Here is a 15449-nt window from a genome sequence, read left to right as displayed (position 1 = left end):
CAACTTAAGGAATATTTCCATCATCACAGGAGGTTTGGTTGGACAAGCCTGCTCTATCTGATGAGAACTCTATGTAAAAAGTCAAAAGAAAGGGGAGATTAATGATATATTTTATTTAAACCACTGTATCTAAAATTGCCATCTTTGCATGGAATCAATACTTTTATTTATTCTCATTAAAATTGTTTGCATGCTCTGTCACGTAAGTTGTATCCAACTCTTTGTGACCCCACAGATTGTAACCCGCCAGGCTCCTCTGTCCGTGGGATTTCCCAGGCAGGAATAACTGGAGTAGGTTGCCATTTCCTTCTCCAGGGAATCTTCCCGACCCAGGGATTGAACCTACCTCTCCTGCGATGGCAGACGAGTTCTTTACCCCTGAGCCACGGGAAGCCCTGTTGGTGACTTAGCAGCAAACACACCCATGTCAGCATCACAGCGCTGGCAGCCCAGGAGCCCCTCTCTGTTTCCTTTCCTGTCACTACTCCCTCCTCCTCTCCCATGTATATAGTTTCTTATCCTGCTCTTTTTAAGTCAGTTAAAGAGTGAGGATTCTCTGATGTCAGTAAAACTTCAGTGAATTGATTTTTTCATAGCTTCATCATAAGCCATCACTGATTCAGCCCTTCCCCCAGGGGATGGGCCCATTTCACATCCAGTCTTCCTTGAAGTCCTGTGAAGCATACCTTCAGGGGATTTGGGGGTGTTGGTGGGATTGTTCTTCTGTTCCAGGTTTGCAGTACAGTCCTCTTGAGTGAGGTGATCTGTCTGTGTCTAGCCCCGTGCTTGCTGCACAATTTTCAGACAATCTAATCCGGCCGTTCCTCATCCACATCGTGTCCGTGCCCGCCCTCGTGACTCATCTCAGCACTGTGACCCCCGAGGTCAGTGGGCTCTGCACTCCCGCAATCCCATTTTTGCCTTTGTCCTTAGAATAGAAATTTTAGCCTCTTCTCCTGACGTTTCTCCAAAATCAGTAGCCACCGTAGACATACTCAGGCTGGAAGCCCAAAGAAAAGGGGTCTCATCTTTGTTTTCTCCCTGGTGATGGAGAACATGTTTGGCAGCCAGGGGGTGGTCTGCAGGTGACGGGGTTCACACTCTGGTGGGAAATTCCTCCTGTCAGCCTCCACTTTAACAGTCTGCGATTGTTCGCAGCGCCTCACTGTTTTAGAATCTCATGACATGCTCCGTAAATTCATCGCATTTTTAAGAGATGAAGATCGATGCCGTGATGTGTGTGAAAGCTTGGAAGGATGCCATACGCTTTGTCTCATGGGTGAGTACCCACGGTCAGAATTTGATGGTGTCCTGGGCATGGGCAAAAGCCCAGGGGTTTTGCTTTCCACCATTCTGGAGACCACGAGCTGTTTTTAGTACAAGCTGGAAGTGCTTGCAGTAAAAGGTGAATAGTTAAACTAGATACATAAAATTGAAAGTCACATGGAAAATGTATCAGCATGGCAGACCAGGCGAGTGACCGTAAGTGAATGTTACATTTCAGCCCTTTTGCTTCCTGGCAGCCAGAGAAAAATGGAAACGTGTGAGTTCCTGGAGAATTCTCAGCTCAGGAGAGCAGAGAGCACAATGGGTGGGGCTTAGACCAGAATGGAGTCTAGCATTTATTTTACATTTTCATTTAGATGAGGAAAGGGTTTGTGGATAGGAGAGTTTAAAACAGCAGAATTCTGTTTGCCTCATTAGAGGAAATAGAGGAATTAGAAATTAGAGGGGGAAAAAAGGGTTAGAGGAAATATAAAAAGGTTCTTAGGGCTACATTTTAAAGGAGTCGATGGTAAGAGTAAGACATTAAGTAACTTCAGTGAACACTAAATAACAGTGGTTTTCCAGGACTTTCAGATCTTCTTCAGAAGATCATTCTTTGTGTTGACCCTTGATTTTAGAATACTAGTATAATGAAGTGTTATGCTCACTTAAAAATCTGGCCTTTTGCTTGTTACTTCAAATAATCCTCACATCAAGATAGGGGATCCTTGTTCCAATGTTGCAGAGGAGGAAGCAGACTCGAGAGGTGGGTTGAGGGTCGGCCAGCTTGCCTGCAGCAGAGCCTGGACTGGAGGCCGGATCGGCCTGTTTCTGAGCCCTGACCTGTGCTGCAGCCCCAGCACCACAGGTCCCTCTCCAGGGACTTTATTCCTGCCCATGGACATGGGTGCCTGGGCCCGGGGCAGGGAGCAGGGCTGGGAGGCGAGGAAGCATGTTGGCCCCGGCCCATCGCACTCCACCTTCTCTCTTTGCAGGCAACCTCCTACAGTTGGGCTCCCTCAGCCCCAGGGTGTTAGAGGAGGAGACAGACGGCTTCGTGAGTCTGCTCACCCAGATGCTCTGCTACTGTCAGAAGTACGTGTCCCAGAAGAAGTCCAACCTGACCCACTGGCACCCCGTCCTCGGCTGGTTCTCCCAGTCCGTGGACTACGGGTGAGTCCTGGAGGCAGAGCCCTGCCTGTCTTGTCTCTTTCTCCTGCCTGCCTCCCACCACTGCCCCCGCCTCTCGTCGAGATTGGTGGGCCAGCTATGAAGACGACGGCGCACTAGGCATCAGGCAGCTTTCGTCGACGGGGTGGTGAACAGGATGGAATCAGGATGAAGAGCGAACAGGTCGAGGGTGGCTGGGAGGTGACTGAGACCCATGGGGCCTGGGGAGAGCCGTGGGGCTGCCCCAGCAAAGGAAGCCTGGGTGGAGCACAAGCTGAGGAGGAGATCGGTGCCACTGCACCCGGGCCTCGGCGGCAGTTTGGGGACCCCACACCTCTCTTAGGGTCCTATTTGCCGTGCCGAGGGGCAGTTCCCAGCCACCCCTCCAGATGGCCTCCTATCAGGTGGGGTTGACATGCCCCCTCTCCTGCTCTCGCCCAGCCTCAATGAGTCCATGCCCTTGATCACCAAGCAGCTGCAGTTCCTGTGGGGGGTGCCTCTTATCCGGGTCTTCTTCAGCGACATCCTGAGCAAGAAGCTGCTGGAGACCCAGGAGCCGGCCCACGCGCCGCCGGCCTCCCCGCAGAACGTGCTGCCCGTGAAGAGTGAGTGGCTCCGCCTGCCCCAAGTCCAGCTCCTCAATGGCCCTGGGTGCCTGGGAGTCCCCTCTGTCACATGACCTCTGTCCTCTCTCTTGAAGATTTGAGATGGCTTAAGTCTAACAGAACAGTGAGAGAAAATCCTTAGGGAGAGAAAACAAGGGCTAGGGAATAACTGTGAACAAAATCAAGGTCGAGTGTCCTGAGCATCCATAGATGGTCCATGAGGGTGGCTGCACTCATTTCTGAGCTTCCATTCGGCTGGAAGTTTCTATTTTTGGCTTTGAATTTCTAATAGCCAGAAATGAGAAGGAATTTATGGACCTTTTCTTATTCTCATTAGTAGAAAGAAGGAGGAGGACTGATTTCTTAAGGGAGGTAGAGCTTTTCTGAGTTTCTAGTCATAAAAGATAACCTCCCCTGTGGAATTCCTAATATAGGGACAGTGGTCACTGGGCAGGCTGCCACCTCAGTGTCCCCCTTGCAGGATCCATGGAAGCGGGTCCCATGGAAAGGTTTCTCATAGCCCATGCTGGTAAAATGAAGGCAGTGCTTCTGGCACATAATTTGGAGGGCTTACCTGCCTGTGGCAGATTGTGGGGTTCAGTGTGGCTTTTCTCCTGCCGCCCAGCGTATTGCAGAGTTCCATGTTGTAGCCATCAGTGAGCACGGGCTTGTACCTTCAGCAGGATATAAATGGGAAGGTGTAAACGAGTGCAACCCCAAACTGAATATGTGTACTTGAAGTTGATGCTGCTACTTGCCTCTGAAAGCACAGCACGTTGGGAATCAGCCAGGCCCCACACTTCTCCCCCCTTCCCCTAGTAGAGTCCTCAGATTTTACCTTTGTGGGTTCTAAAGTTAAGTGGTTACAGTAAAGGAATCCACAAACTGAATCGATACGTTCTGCTTGTTCTGAAGAGTCTCCTATTCTGAAGAGGTCTTTGTGTTCTCCCAAAAACCTGTTGTCACTGCTTTTCTGATTTACCCCAAAGAGAGGATTCGAATCACAGGAGAGCCTCCCTGTCTGGCTCCGGCTGGAAGTTTGGAGCTCTACTGAAACGCCCTTCCCTTTTCTGGGGAGGCGTTGGGCAGATGGCTGAGCTCCTACTCACATGCTCCCTCTCCTCTCGCCGGCAGCTCTCCTAAAGCGAGCGTTTCAGAAGTCAGCGTCAGTCCGCAACATACTGAGGCCCGTCGGGGGCAAGCGTGTGGACTCCACGGAGGCGCAGAAGGTCTGCAGGGTCTGCGTCCTCTACCAGACTTCGCTGGCGACTCTCACCCAGATCCGGCTGCAGGTCCTCACAGGTCCGGGGTCCCAGGGCGGCCTTTGCCCTCGCTCACATCTGCCAGACCAGTTCTCTAAGATGTTGATTCTCTCCTGGCTTCCTTGACTCAGAAATCATGTTGAAGAAGGGTGTCTTTGCTGTTCTTCTTAGAGATTGGCCCACCTCAGCTATAGCTCGAGTTCATCCTAGGCCTAGCACTTCTAGTTTGTTCCTGAGACCTGGCTTTTATTTCCATTATGAAGTACAACTGGCTTTCTAAAAAAGTTAATTTTTTTTTAATGAAGAGAAAACTAGAAAAGACAAGAAACAGAGAAAAGAAAATTTAAACCACTCTTAATCCCACAGTCTGTAGGTAACCATTTGGTCCTGAGTGTGTTACATATATATGTATTTAGATTGAAATGTATAGTTTTTTTCCCCTTTCTGTTAATCACATTATAAGCATTTTGTCTCAGAATTCTTTAAAACCTCACTTTTTTTAAACTTTTAATTTTGTATTGGGGTATAGCCAATTAACAATGTTGTGTTAGCTTCAGGTGGACAATAAAAGGGACTCAGCCATACATGTACATGTATCCATTCTCCCCGGACTCCCCTCCCATCCAGGCTGCCACTAAACATTGAGCAGAGTTCCCTGTGCTCTACCGTAGGTCCTTGTTGTTAAACTCTCATTTTTATTGGCTGCAGGAGACCTCATTTCATGGGTGTGCCCGACATTTTCCTTTTTAGCTGAGCAGGGAAGAAAGTCCTCACTGTGAGCAGAGAATTGGGCATCAGGGCTTGGAAGTTGCAGTGCGAGAATTGTTCGTATGGTTGGTATTGTGAGGACAAAATGTAAGCCTTGAAGCTGCTGACTGCATAAAGGGTCAAGAATTTCTCTGTTGCTTTTTACATTTTTTTGAATCAAATTGCTGCTGCTTCTGTCTTTCACTCTTACCTTGTGTTGTTGTTCAGTCGCTCAGTCGTGTCTGACTCTGTGACCTCATGGACAGGCTTCCCTGTCCTTCACTCTTTCCCAGAGTTTGCTCAGACTCGTGTCCATTGAGTCGGTGATGCCATCCAACCATCTCATCTTCTGTCATCACTTACTTACTCATCTTCAAATATTTATAGAGCCTGTGAGTGTTGGGCATTGAAGACACAAGAGGGAATAAGACAGCCAAGATCTGTGTTCCCAAAAGTGTTGCATTCTAGTAGTGTGAAGACAATAATAAGCAAGAGGTAAATACATTTGCTATAATGAAGGGCGCTGTGACAGTCAGAGTGATGAGAGACGTTGTTGACTTGGACCAGAGCACATTTGGGGCCAGACAGTTGTGTGTTGTGAAGGTGGTCCTATCCATTGGAGGATGTTCAGCTGCCCCTGGCACCTTACCTACAGGGTCCAGTAGCCCCTCTTCCCCACTCATGACAACCATACGTGTCTCCCAGCATTGTCCAGTGCCCCTTCTGGGGCAAATCATTCCTGGTTGAGAATCATTGGGCCATTGGGGATGAAAGTGGGAGGATTATGGTGTGTTTTAGAGGTGGAATCGACAGGTCTCACGGGTAGATTGGATCTGGGGAAGTGAGGTGAGATCAAGGGGCATCTAGAGTTCTCTTGGGCTGTGATGAGTTTAGGGTGCCTGCTGGACCCGCAGTGGAGATGCCAAGCCAGCATGCGAATGTGCTGCTCGGGGGTTGAGCAGAGGGGCGGGTGAAAGGCCTGGGGCTGAGGGCCGCTTTCCTGAGTGCAAAGGAGGGGGCACAGATGAACTGGCATCCCAGCACCCAGTGGGAGAGTCCGGGAAGCATACTGAGTCAGATTTTGAGGTTGTAGCCTGTGTCCAATTTTTTAAGATAACCAGAGTAAACAGACCCCATTGTCCCAGTGAGAGCATCCAAAAGAAGTTTCCTGGGCAAGCAGAGAATACATGATTTTAGGGAATTCCCTGGCAGTCCAGTGGTTAGAACTCAGTGCTTTCATTGCTGGGAACCGGGTCCAGTCCCTGGATGAGGAACTACAAATCCCACAGGTTGTGCCACATGGCTAATTTAAAAAAGATAAACTAAAGTCTGTGTAGTATTCATTCTGTCAGTTTGGCTGTACACAACACTGTACACGAATGATAGAAAGTTACATAGTGGTTTTAAAAATGCTGCAGTTTTCCTGCTCTCAGTCTACAGAAGGTCTCTGTTTGTGCCCCTCACGTTCGTGTATTGGTCCTAGAGCCACATGCTGCCCCTCTGACACGGCTTCCAGACCACGGCGTCCCTGTTTCTGTCCAAGCTGCTCAGGAGGCAGCCGCAGTGAATTGGTACATCATGCTGTAAATGAGTATGTTTGCCCTGTAGAAGTACACCTGTCATCTCTGCAGTGTTAACTACTTATCCCGTTTCTTTCTTTTTTTTAAGCTGAGTTTTAATAGTTGACATGCAGCATTATCTTCGTTTCAGGTGCGCAGCATAATCGTTTGGTATTTGTACACGTTGCGAAATGATCCACACAGGCTAGTTAACATTTGTCACCATACATTGTTAAAAAAATTTTTTTTCTTTTTTTTTTCCTGTGATAAGGACTTTCAAGATCCACCCTCTTGGCAGCTTTCAAAACTGCAGTATATATATTGTTAACTGTGGTCCCCATGCTGTGCTTTACATCCCCATGGTTTATTTATTTTAGAACTTGGAGTATGTCCTTCTTTAAAAATATGTTTTATTTACTTATTTGGCTGTGCCAGGCCTTAGCTGTGGCATGCAGGATCTTTAGTTGTGACACGTGGGATCTAGTTCCCTGACCAGGCATTGACCCAGGGCGCCTGCACTGGGAGCACGGAGTCCTAGCCATGGACCCCCAGGGAAGTTTGTCGTTTTTGATCCTCTTCCCCCATTTTGCTTACCTTCCCCCGACCGCCCTCCCCCTTCCCCAGCAACCACTCATCTGTTCTGTGTCTGTTTGTTTTTAGTTCTCACATATAAATGAGATCATACAGTACAGTTGTCCTCAGGGTCCATCCTTGTTGTTACAGGTGGCAAGATGACCGTCCTTTTTTTATGACTGAATAGTATTCCTGTGTGTGTGTGTGTGTACACACTGATGGATACTTAGGTTGTGTCCTTACCTTGGCTATTGTAAACAATGCTCCTGTGAACATGGGGATGCATGTGTCTTTCCAAATCAGTGTTTTTGTTTTCTTCCAATGAATGAATATGCAGAAGTAGAATTGTTGGAATCATACGGTAATTGTATTTTCTTTTTTTTTTTGAGGAATCTCCATACTGATTTCCATGATGACTGCACCAATTTACAGTCCCACCAACGGTGCACAAGGGTTCTCTTTTCTCCACATCCTCACCAGCACTAGTTAGTTCTTGTCTTTTTGAAGATAGCCGTGCTGACAGGTGTAAGGTGATCTCTTACCGTGGTTTGGTTTGCATTTCCCTGATGACGAGTAACGTTGAGCACCTTTACGTGTACCTGTTTGTATGTCTTTTCCGGAAAAATGTGCTCAGATCCTCTGACCGCTTTTTAAGCAGATGGCTTGGGGGTTTTTTTGGTGTGTTTCATGAGTTCTTCATATAATTTGGATATTAACCCCTGATCAGGTATATGATTACAAGTATTTTCTTCCATCCCTTAGATTGCCTTTTCATTTTGTGGACGATTCTTTTGCTGTGCAGAAGCTTTTTAGTTTGCTCTAGTCCCACCTGCTGATTTTTATTTTCATTGGCTTTGTTTTTTCTGAGACCCTTGTCAAGCAACTTAAATGATTTCTTCTAGAAGTTTCATGGTTTCAGATCTTATATTCAATTCTTTAATCCATTTTGAGTTTATTTTTGTGTACGGTATAAGATCGTAGTCTAGTTTCATTCTTTCACCCATGGTGAATTTTTGTATGATGCTTCAAAGTATCTCTGCAGTGGTCGTTCACTGCTTTCCCATTTCTAAGAGATAGAATAATAGAAGTGGATGAGACAAAGCGCTGCTCAATGTGGATAAGCCTACAAGATATTTTAAAACAAGGATCAGCAAACTATGGCGCGTGGGCCAAATCAGCTCACACTTTTGTAAGTAAAGTTTTGTTGGAACACAGCTACATCCGTTTCTTTACCTATTGCCTGTGGCTGCTTCTGTTCTGCGATAGTAGCGTTGAGTAGTTTTGACGGAGACTGGTCCAGACTAAAAATCTAAAACTGCTCTCTGGCCTTTTCCACAAAAAAATTGCTAATCCCTGAAATAAAACATAAACACTGAGGGGGCGTCCCTGGTGGTCCAGTGGTTAAGACTTCACCTCGCAGTGCAGGGGTGTGGGCTCAGTCCTGGTTGGGCAGCTAAGATCCCAAGTGCCTCATGGCCAAAAAACCGAAACATACAATGGAAGCAGTGTTGTAATAAATTCGTTACTTTTCAAATGGTCCACATCAAAAAATCTTAAAAAAGAAAAACATAAACTTTGAGTCAGGTAGATCTGGGTTCTATTCTTGGGTCTGACACTTACTGGCTGTGTGATTTGGGGCCAATTAACTCAATCTCTCTGGGCTTCAGTTCCCTGCCTTATAAAAGGGCAATATGGGTTTCACAAGGTAAAAGGAAGTAGTGCCTGAGTATTCAGAATGGTATCTGATACATAGTAACTAAGCACCCATTGACTCTTAGCTGCTCTTATCATTGTTCTCATGGGCAACATTGTTCTCATGATGCTTTTCTTTGTAATGGCATTTTCTTTCTGTCACACGGATTGATAAGTTTAAGCGTTTTGCTTTCCTGGAGTGGAGGAGAAATAAGGGACCAGGTGGAGCCCCACCTGAAGCTTCGGTTTCTGTCTCCTTTTTCAGGTCTCACTTACCTCGATGACCTGCTGCCCAAACTGTGGGCATTTATCTGTGAGCTGGGGCCCCACGGAGGGCTGAAGCTCTTCTTGGAGTGCCTCAACAATGACACGGAGGAGTCTAAGCAGCTTCTGGCCATGCTGATGCTGTTCTGTGACTGTTCCCGGCACCTCATCACGTAGGTTGACCACTGTGGGGCTGAGTTCCTTTCCCCGAACGTGGAGTGGAGAGACCCAACTACAGTGTCAGCAAGGAAGCCATTGCTGAGGGATTACCTCGAGCATTTGGACCCATCGTTAAAAGGGGCAGACAAGACGTTTAACAAAGTGGGGGGCTTGTAGTAGACAGCATTTGTTAGCTCCCATCCTCTACAGGAGAGCCAGGCCACTACCGCTCGATGTGGGCTTTGGGGGCCCTGGAGCTGGGTTCAGGCCACACCTTGGCTACTTACTCACTGGGCTAAGTAGTTACTCGGAAAAATTCCAGAGCCAGGGTGCAGAAGGTGGCCCAGCCACTGGCTGAGACACCCTGGGCCAGGGAGGAAGGGCCTCCGCCTCTCTGGGCCCGTTTCCTGAGCTCTAGTTGGGAACTCGTAGCGCCTCTTGGCTGTGTGGCAAGGCAAGGGAGATCAGTGTTCAGCATAGTCTCGGCACAGGAAGAGGTCAGGATGTGCTGGCGGTTCTTGTCAAGCTCACCCTGGGCAAGTTGCTCAACCTCTCTGAGCCTCGGGTTCCTCAACAGTAGAATGGAAAACAGTATTACCAATCGGATAGGGAGTGAATGAGGCAAGGAATGTCAAGGAGTTAGTACGGTGCCTGGCACGGCAGGAAATTAACAAATGTGAGCCCCCTGCCCTTCCTTTTTCTTTAAGCGTATGTGTCTACTTGAGTATTTGGTATTTTTTTTTAATTTCACTTTTTCCACAAAAGATTAGTAAAGAATTGTAAAGATGGAATGGACCTCAGGCAATTGCACACAGGTCTAGGAGGCGTTGGCAGATGGGTATTAGGGACACGTAGGTGGCGGGTTGGGTAAGAGTCACGTAGGGAGGGCTCAGAGAGCAGTTAGAGGTGAGAGCAGGGGTCTGCGGCTGCCGGTGAGAGACCCTTAATTGCCAGGCCAAGGGTGACCCAGGAGTGAGCCAAACCGTTAAGTGAGACTAGAGCAACTCCCAGGACATTTTTAGCTAGAACTGCATCATAAGGCTCATTTATTCATATGGTCTTTCAAACATTTATTCATTCACCTTCAGATACTTGCCAGGTACCTACTAAGCGCCCCTAGTGTTTGCCACAGACGCAGAGTAAGAGTCTACTACTTCCGTCCATAGACTCGTAGTCAGGATTCCTTGGTAATTCAAACATGAGTCGTGATCAAGTGTCACAGTCAGGTCCTTAGGAATATGGAAAGTATGGAGTAGAGCGTGTTGTATCTTTCCTTTCTCAGTTGTATCTTCAACTTTCTACTACAGACAATTTCAAATCAATCGAAAGTGGAAAGAATAGTATGAACCTTCATGTACCATATCAGTCACCAACTTCAACAGTTACCAACTCACGGCCACTCTTGCTTCGTCTCTACCCCCAAGCCAGTCTCCCACAGACCATCTTATCTGTAAAGTTTATTGACAAGTTAGAGCCTATTTCTTAACATTGTTTTGTCCAATGTAAGGTATAGATCTCTCCTTTTTCAGTGGGGAACTGTGAGTAACTTTCTGTCTAATTTAGGATCCTCGATGACATTGAAGTTTATGAAGAACAGATTTCATTCAAACTGGAAGAGCTGGTCACCATCTCCTCTTTTCTGAACTCCTTTGTGTTTAAGATGATCTGGGATGGAATCGTAGGTAAAGTAAAGATGTCAGCCCTCTTTCACTTGACGCTCCACCCGGGGAGTCCAGAGTCTAGAACCACAGTTGATTCCTAGCCTTGTCCATCAGAGTTAATTTAAAAAATACACCTCCATTCATGTAATTAGAAGTTTTATTTCTCCAGTCTCTGTGATCCCTTAACATAGCAGTGTGGTTGTGGAAGTCTTAGCCTACCAGGAAGCCTTCAGGATTTACATGTGTATGTAGGATTATTGTTGTTGTTTAGTCACCAAGTTGTGTCCAGCTCTTTGTGACCCCCATAGACTAGCCTGCCAGGCTCCTCCGTCCCAGACAAGGATACTGAAGTGGGTAGCCATTCTCTTCTCCAGAGGATCTTCCCAACCGAAGGATTGAACCCACGTCTGCTGCGTTGCAGGCCAATTCTTTACCACTGTGCCACCATTATTCATGATTAATTTTGCCCTGAATCTCCTTTTGATTCTTTGAGTTGATCTCCATGAAGATAAAACATGCGCCTGCTCACACTTAAGTTAGAGTGTACTTTGATTAAAAGGTCCTTTAGATGACATCCAAGTGGGGAAACAGCATGCGTGATTGTGTCTGAGCGATTCCCGGGTCCCCACAGTTCCTTAGAGTGTACGCATGGAGCCTCTTAATCCTCTTGGTTCCATGTCACGTTCAGCTTGAGGGAGATGACGTCCTTGCTGGGACTCAAGGAGACGGAAGGAGACAGAGCTGTCTTCCCACCCACTCCAGTCCTGAGCAGCTCTCAGACCGTAGCTCTCCCCATTATTCACCCCACAGAGAACGCCAAGGGCGAGACCCTGGAGTTGTTCCAGTCCGTCCATGGGTGGCTGATGGTGCTGTACGAGCGGGACTGCCGGCGGCGCTTCGCACCTGAGGACCACTGGCTGCGAAAGTGAGCGCCGGGTTTGTGGTGGGGGCAGGTTACGGAGGCCGGGGTCCCTCCATTACACTGGTCACCTGAGTGCTCAGCACACCGTGTTTTAGGGCCAAGAGAACTTGGTCCTTCATCTTTATCCCGTCCTTTCATCTGCATATGTCCCTGTAAAGCACCTGTCAGGACAGGCCACCGCCCAGTCGCTTCTGTTAGGACCCGTTACACTCAGCGTGATGAGAGCTCATTTATGGCCGCAGAGCCAGATCACGTTTAGCAGATACTTCATATGCAAACTGGAAAGAAACGGGTTCTTTTCAGCCCAATTAAGCAACAGGTTATGATCATTAAAGGGCAATTTTTTTCTGGCAGGATTAGTGGGATAAAAAAACCCATAGCTGGGTTCGTTAGGGGGTGGGGTGGAGGAAATCCTCTTGCAACAACTAAAAGTAAGATCATGTCTACCTTTTTTTTTTTTTTTTAATCGAGCAGATCAGCTCTCACATAATTCTATAAGTTGTACCACTAGAGTAGTAACTGGTAGACTTTTCTGTAAAGGGCCACACAGTAGGTAATTTAGGCTTTGCACGCCAATGTCTGTTGCCCCTACTGAATGCTGCCATCGTAGTTCAGAAGCAGCCGGAGAGAGTACATGAAGCCTGGGCATGACCACGTTCCGTGAAAGCTTGATTTATAAAAAGTGGGCAGCAGGCTGGATTTGGCCCATTGGCCGTAGCTGGCCAACCTTGTCTGGAGGATGGTATTCATGCTCTTTATCCCAAACCCGTGTCTTTGCTCTTCAGGGATCTCAAACCCAGCGTGCTCTTCCAGGAACTTGACAAGGACAGAAAGCGGGCCCAGCTGATCCTGCAGTACATCCCACACGTCATTCCTCACAAAAACGTAAGTTGCCCTCGAAGCCAGGCTCCTCCCACCACCGTAGGTCCTGGCTGTTCATTTTCGTCCCAGCAATGGTCAGACATGAATAAAAGCAATCGTTCCGTCAACGCAGGTGCCAGTGGGTATTCACTGTGTGCCAGGCACCATGCCAAGTGCTGGGAGATACAGTGTGAACTGGCCATTCAGGTCTTATGGTGTGGATGCTGCAGGAGCCCAGGGCAGGGTCTCGGGAGGGGGCGCCACGGGCAGAAGTGGACAGTGCTCACAGGCCCAGGGTAAGGGAGACTTCGGGGCCAGTGGAGGGCCAGGTGGAATCCAGAGCTGGAGCCAAGGAGGTCTGTAGGAGCTGGAGCAGGAAGAGCCTGGGGAACCAAGAGCAGCAAAGAGCCATTGGAGAGTTTTTAGCTCTGGAGGCACCTGGTCAAAGTTCTTCTTAGGAAGCTTCCTTCTGCCCGTAGCGTGGAGGACTGGCGAGAGGCAGATGTCATGGTAGCCTGGCCTGGACTCAGGCTGGGGCCCTGGGAATAGAAAGACAAGGATGTCAAGAGATTTTGAAGGAGGCCCTGGAGAATGATGACATTCGGGGGGACGAGTGGAGGAATTCAGAGGATGCTCAGGCTTCTGGCTTGGGTGAGAGGGAGCTGTTCTCGGAGGTGGTGTACAGACGAGGGTGGGGCTGGGGGATTGGGGAGCAGGGGACGGGTCTGCGACTCCTCAGTGCCAGCAGACATGGGGCTCTGGAGCTAGAAGAGGACTGGGCTGGAGGTGGGCTCAACACACGGATGACATGCACAGCTCCTCACTGCATTCGTGGACGAGGATAAGGTGGTCAGGGAGCCAGAGGGCCCTGAAGCCCGGGGGTGAAGAGCAGCCCCCCTTCCCAGGAGGTGGTTTTGGCCGCTCCTTTTTCTGTCACAACCGTACTTATTTACTTCCGAGAGCTCACAGAATGATCAAGTAAAGTGTGTTAGCCTCCCCTCGTGTCTAGTTATCCATTATTACCACTAATGTTGTTGTTCTTACAATGTTTTTATTTAACCATGCTCTTGACTTTGGGGAGATTTCCATTTTTCAAAAAAACAGCTATGGTTGGAGCTGCTATTTATACATTCTGCTGACATGATTTGAGTGTGCTATTATAGGGTGGGGTCAAAGGTTATGTGCTCCTAAGGGAGCCTGTCAGAATCTTGAGAATGCAAGAGGCTTCTTTTTATTTATTTTTAATTTTTTTAACTTTTTATTTTCTGTTGGAATATAGCTGACTAACCACGTTGTGAGAGTTTCAGGTGGACAGCAAAGGGACTTAGCCATACCTATCCACGTATACATTGTCCCCAGAGGGTTCTTTTTTAAATGATGCTTGAGAAATATTACTCTGGGACTGCAGTGTGCTTGAGGACACAGAGAAGGCAGATAGAAAGGTCAGGGGCTTTTATACAGTAGGATCATTGAAAATTTTTTCTGCTGGTGAAAAAAATTCCGTGAAATGTGTTTTTAAATTCACGCTATTGATTTCCTCTAGAGCAGGCACGGTTATATAAAGCAGCCTCTGTAACTCGTGCTGCCGTTGGGTTTTTACGGTGAATTATTGGCTGAACATGGAGAATGATTTTCGCCCAGAGTATTCTTAGCCAGGCGCTGGCTGCAGCCGGACCACTCCTTCGGGACCCTTTCTCCCCTGGCACGGATTCAGCTATCTCTGTAATCCCCAGGAGCGAGCAGAGGACTGTTCACTCTTCTCAAAAGGCACTTCCCTCCCTTAGCGCACATCAGAGCGTCCCGTTCTGGGGGCCTCTCCCACGCTTAACTTTCGTTCATTTTGCACAGCGTGTTTTCTGGGATCCTCCACTGTTGACCCCATTTCCGGTCTCACCTTTGCTCATTTCAGAGAGTTCTCCTGTTCCGAAACATGGTGACCAAGGAGAAGGAGAAACTGGGGCTTGTGGAAACCAGCTCGGCCTCCCCTCACGTCACCCACATCACCATCCGCCGGTCCCGGATGCTGGAGGTGAGGAGCTTGTCGCTGAGTGTGCTCAGCCGCGGGGTTTCTATTTCCAGTGGATGACCCCTGAACGGCTCACAGAATGACCGCTGCTTGACCTGATGACCCTGAAGCCGAGGCTCTGGGAGCAGGAGACGCCCATTCGTCCTGCCAGATAGCCTGAGGACTGCTTAATTAGACATGGCCTCCGTGCTGGAGACCCCTGCACAGCGATTCCCTCCCTTTCCCCCAGGAAGTGAGAACAGCCTCACCTCTACAGCGAGGACAGACAGGCTCAGGTCTGTGCTGATTCCATTGTCCCAGCAGGCACTCTGTCCCAACACCAAGCCATGAGTGTGGAAGCTGGAGTGCTGGGCGTTAAGTTGCTGAGCTATCCTGGGAAACCCATCACAGGACCACAAGTTCTTTGTGGACATAAACTTAGGAAGTGCACGTGAAGTGGCCCACCTTCGCCAGACCTAGCGTCCAGGGTTCCCACCACACAGCAACTTAATGTGACTCAAAAATAGGTGCCTGTCCTCGGAAGACTCGCCTCCCTACATCAGGAAGTTGTCCTTGTATGTTTTGTTGGAACAAGACCCTGGAACGTGACCATCACGGATGCAGGCACCTGCAGTGTCTGCATCGCGCCTGCCAGCCGCTCCCCCGGGTTGTGCAGTGCACAGCCTGCCCATCTGTGCTGCTG

At 48.4% G+C, this 15449-nt stretch overlaps 1 protein-coding gene across 9 annotated transcripts in view; it reads left to right on the top strand.

Annotated features, from left to right (window-relative positions):
- The window catches only part of UBE3B (ubiquitin protein ligase E3B), a 46453-nt gene that overhangs the window by 13537 nt on the left and 17467 nt on the right, over positions 1 to 15449 (top strand). For all 9 annotated transcript variants that reach the window (XM_024977189.2, XM_005217808.5, XM_015475464.3 and 6 more), the window contains 10 exons: positions 779 to 884; positions 1159 to 1279; positions 2262 to 2439; positions 2878 to 3041; positions 4176 to 4343; positions 9140 to 9311; positions 10861 to 10979; positions 11769 to 11883; positions 12666 to 12765; positions 14651 to 14770. In XM_024977189.2, the coding sequence (XP_024832957.1) occupies positions 779 to 884; positions 1159 to 1279; positions 2262 to 2439; positions 2878 to 3041; positions 4176 to 4343; positions 9140 to 9311; positions 10861 to 10979; positions 11769 to 11883; positions 12666 to 12765; positions 14651 to 14770 (1363 nt within the window). The remainder of the gene's footprint in view (positions 1 to 778; positions 885 to 1158; positions 1280 to 2261; positions 2440 to 2877; positions 3042 to 4175; positions 4344 to 9139; positions 9312 to 10860; positions 10980 to 11768; positions 11884 to 12665; positions 12766 to 14650; positions 14771 to 15449) is intronic.

This window comes from Bos taurus, chromosome 17 (genome assembly GCF_002263795.3).
Source record: "Bos taurus isolate L1 Dominette 01449 registration number 42190680 breed Hereford chromosome 17, ARS-UCD2.0, whole genome shotgun sequence".
Taxonomy (NCBI): Eukaryota; Metazoa; Chordata; class Mammalia; order Artiodactyla; family Bovidae; genus Bos; species Bos taurus.
This window is presented reverse-complemented; position numbering and strand designations above follow the sequence as displayed.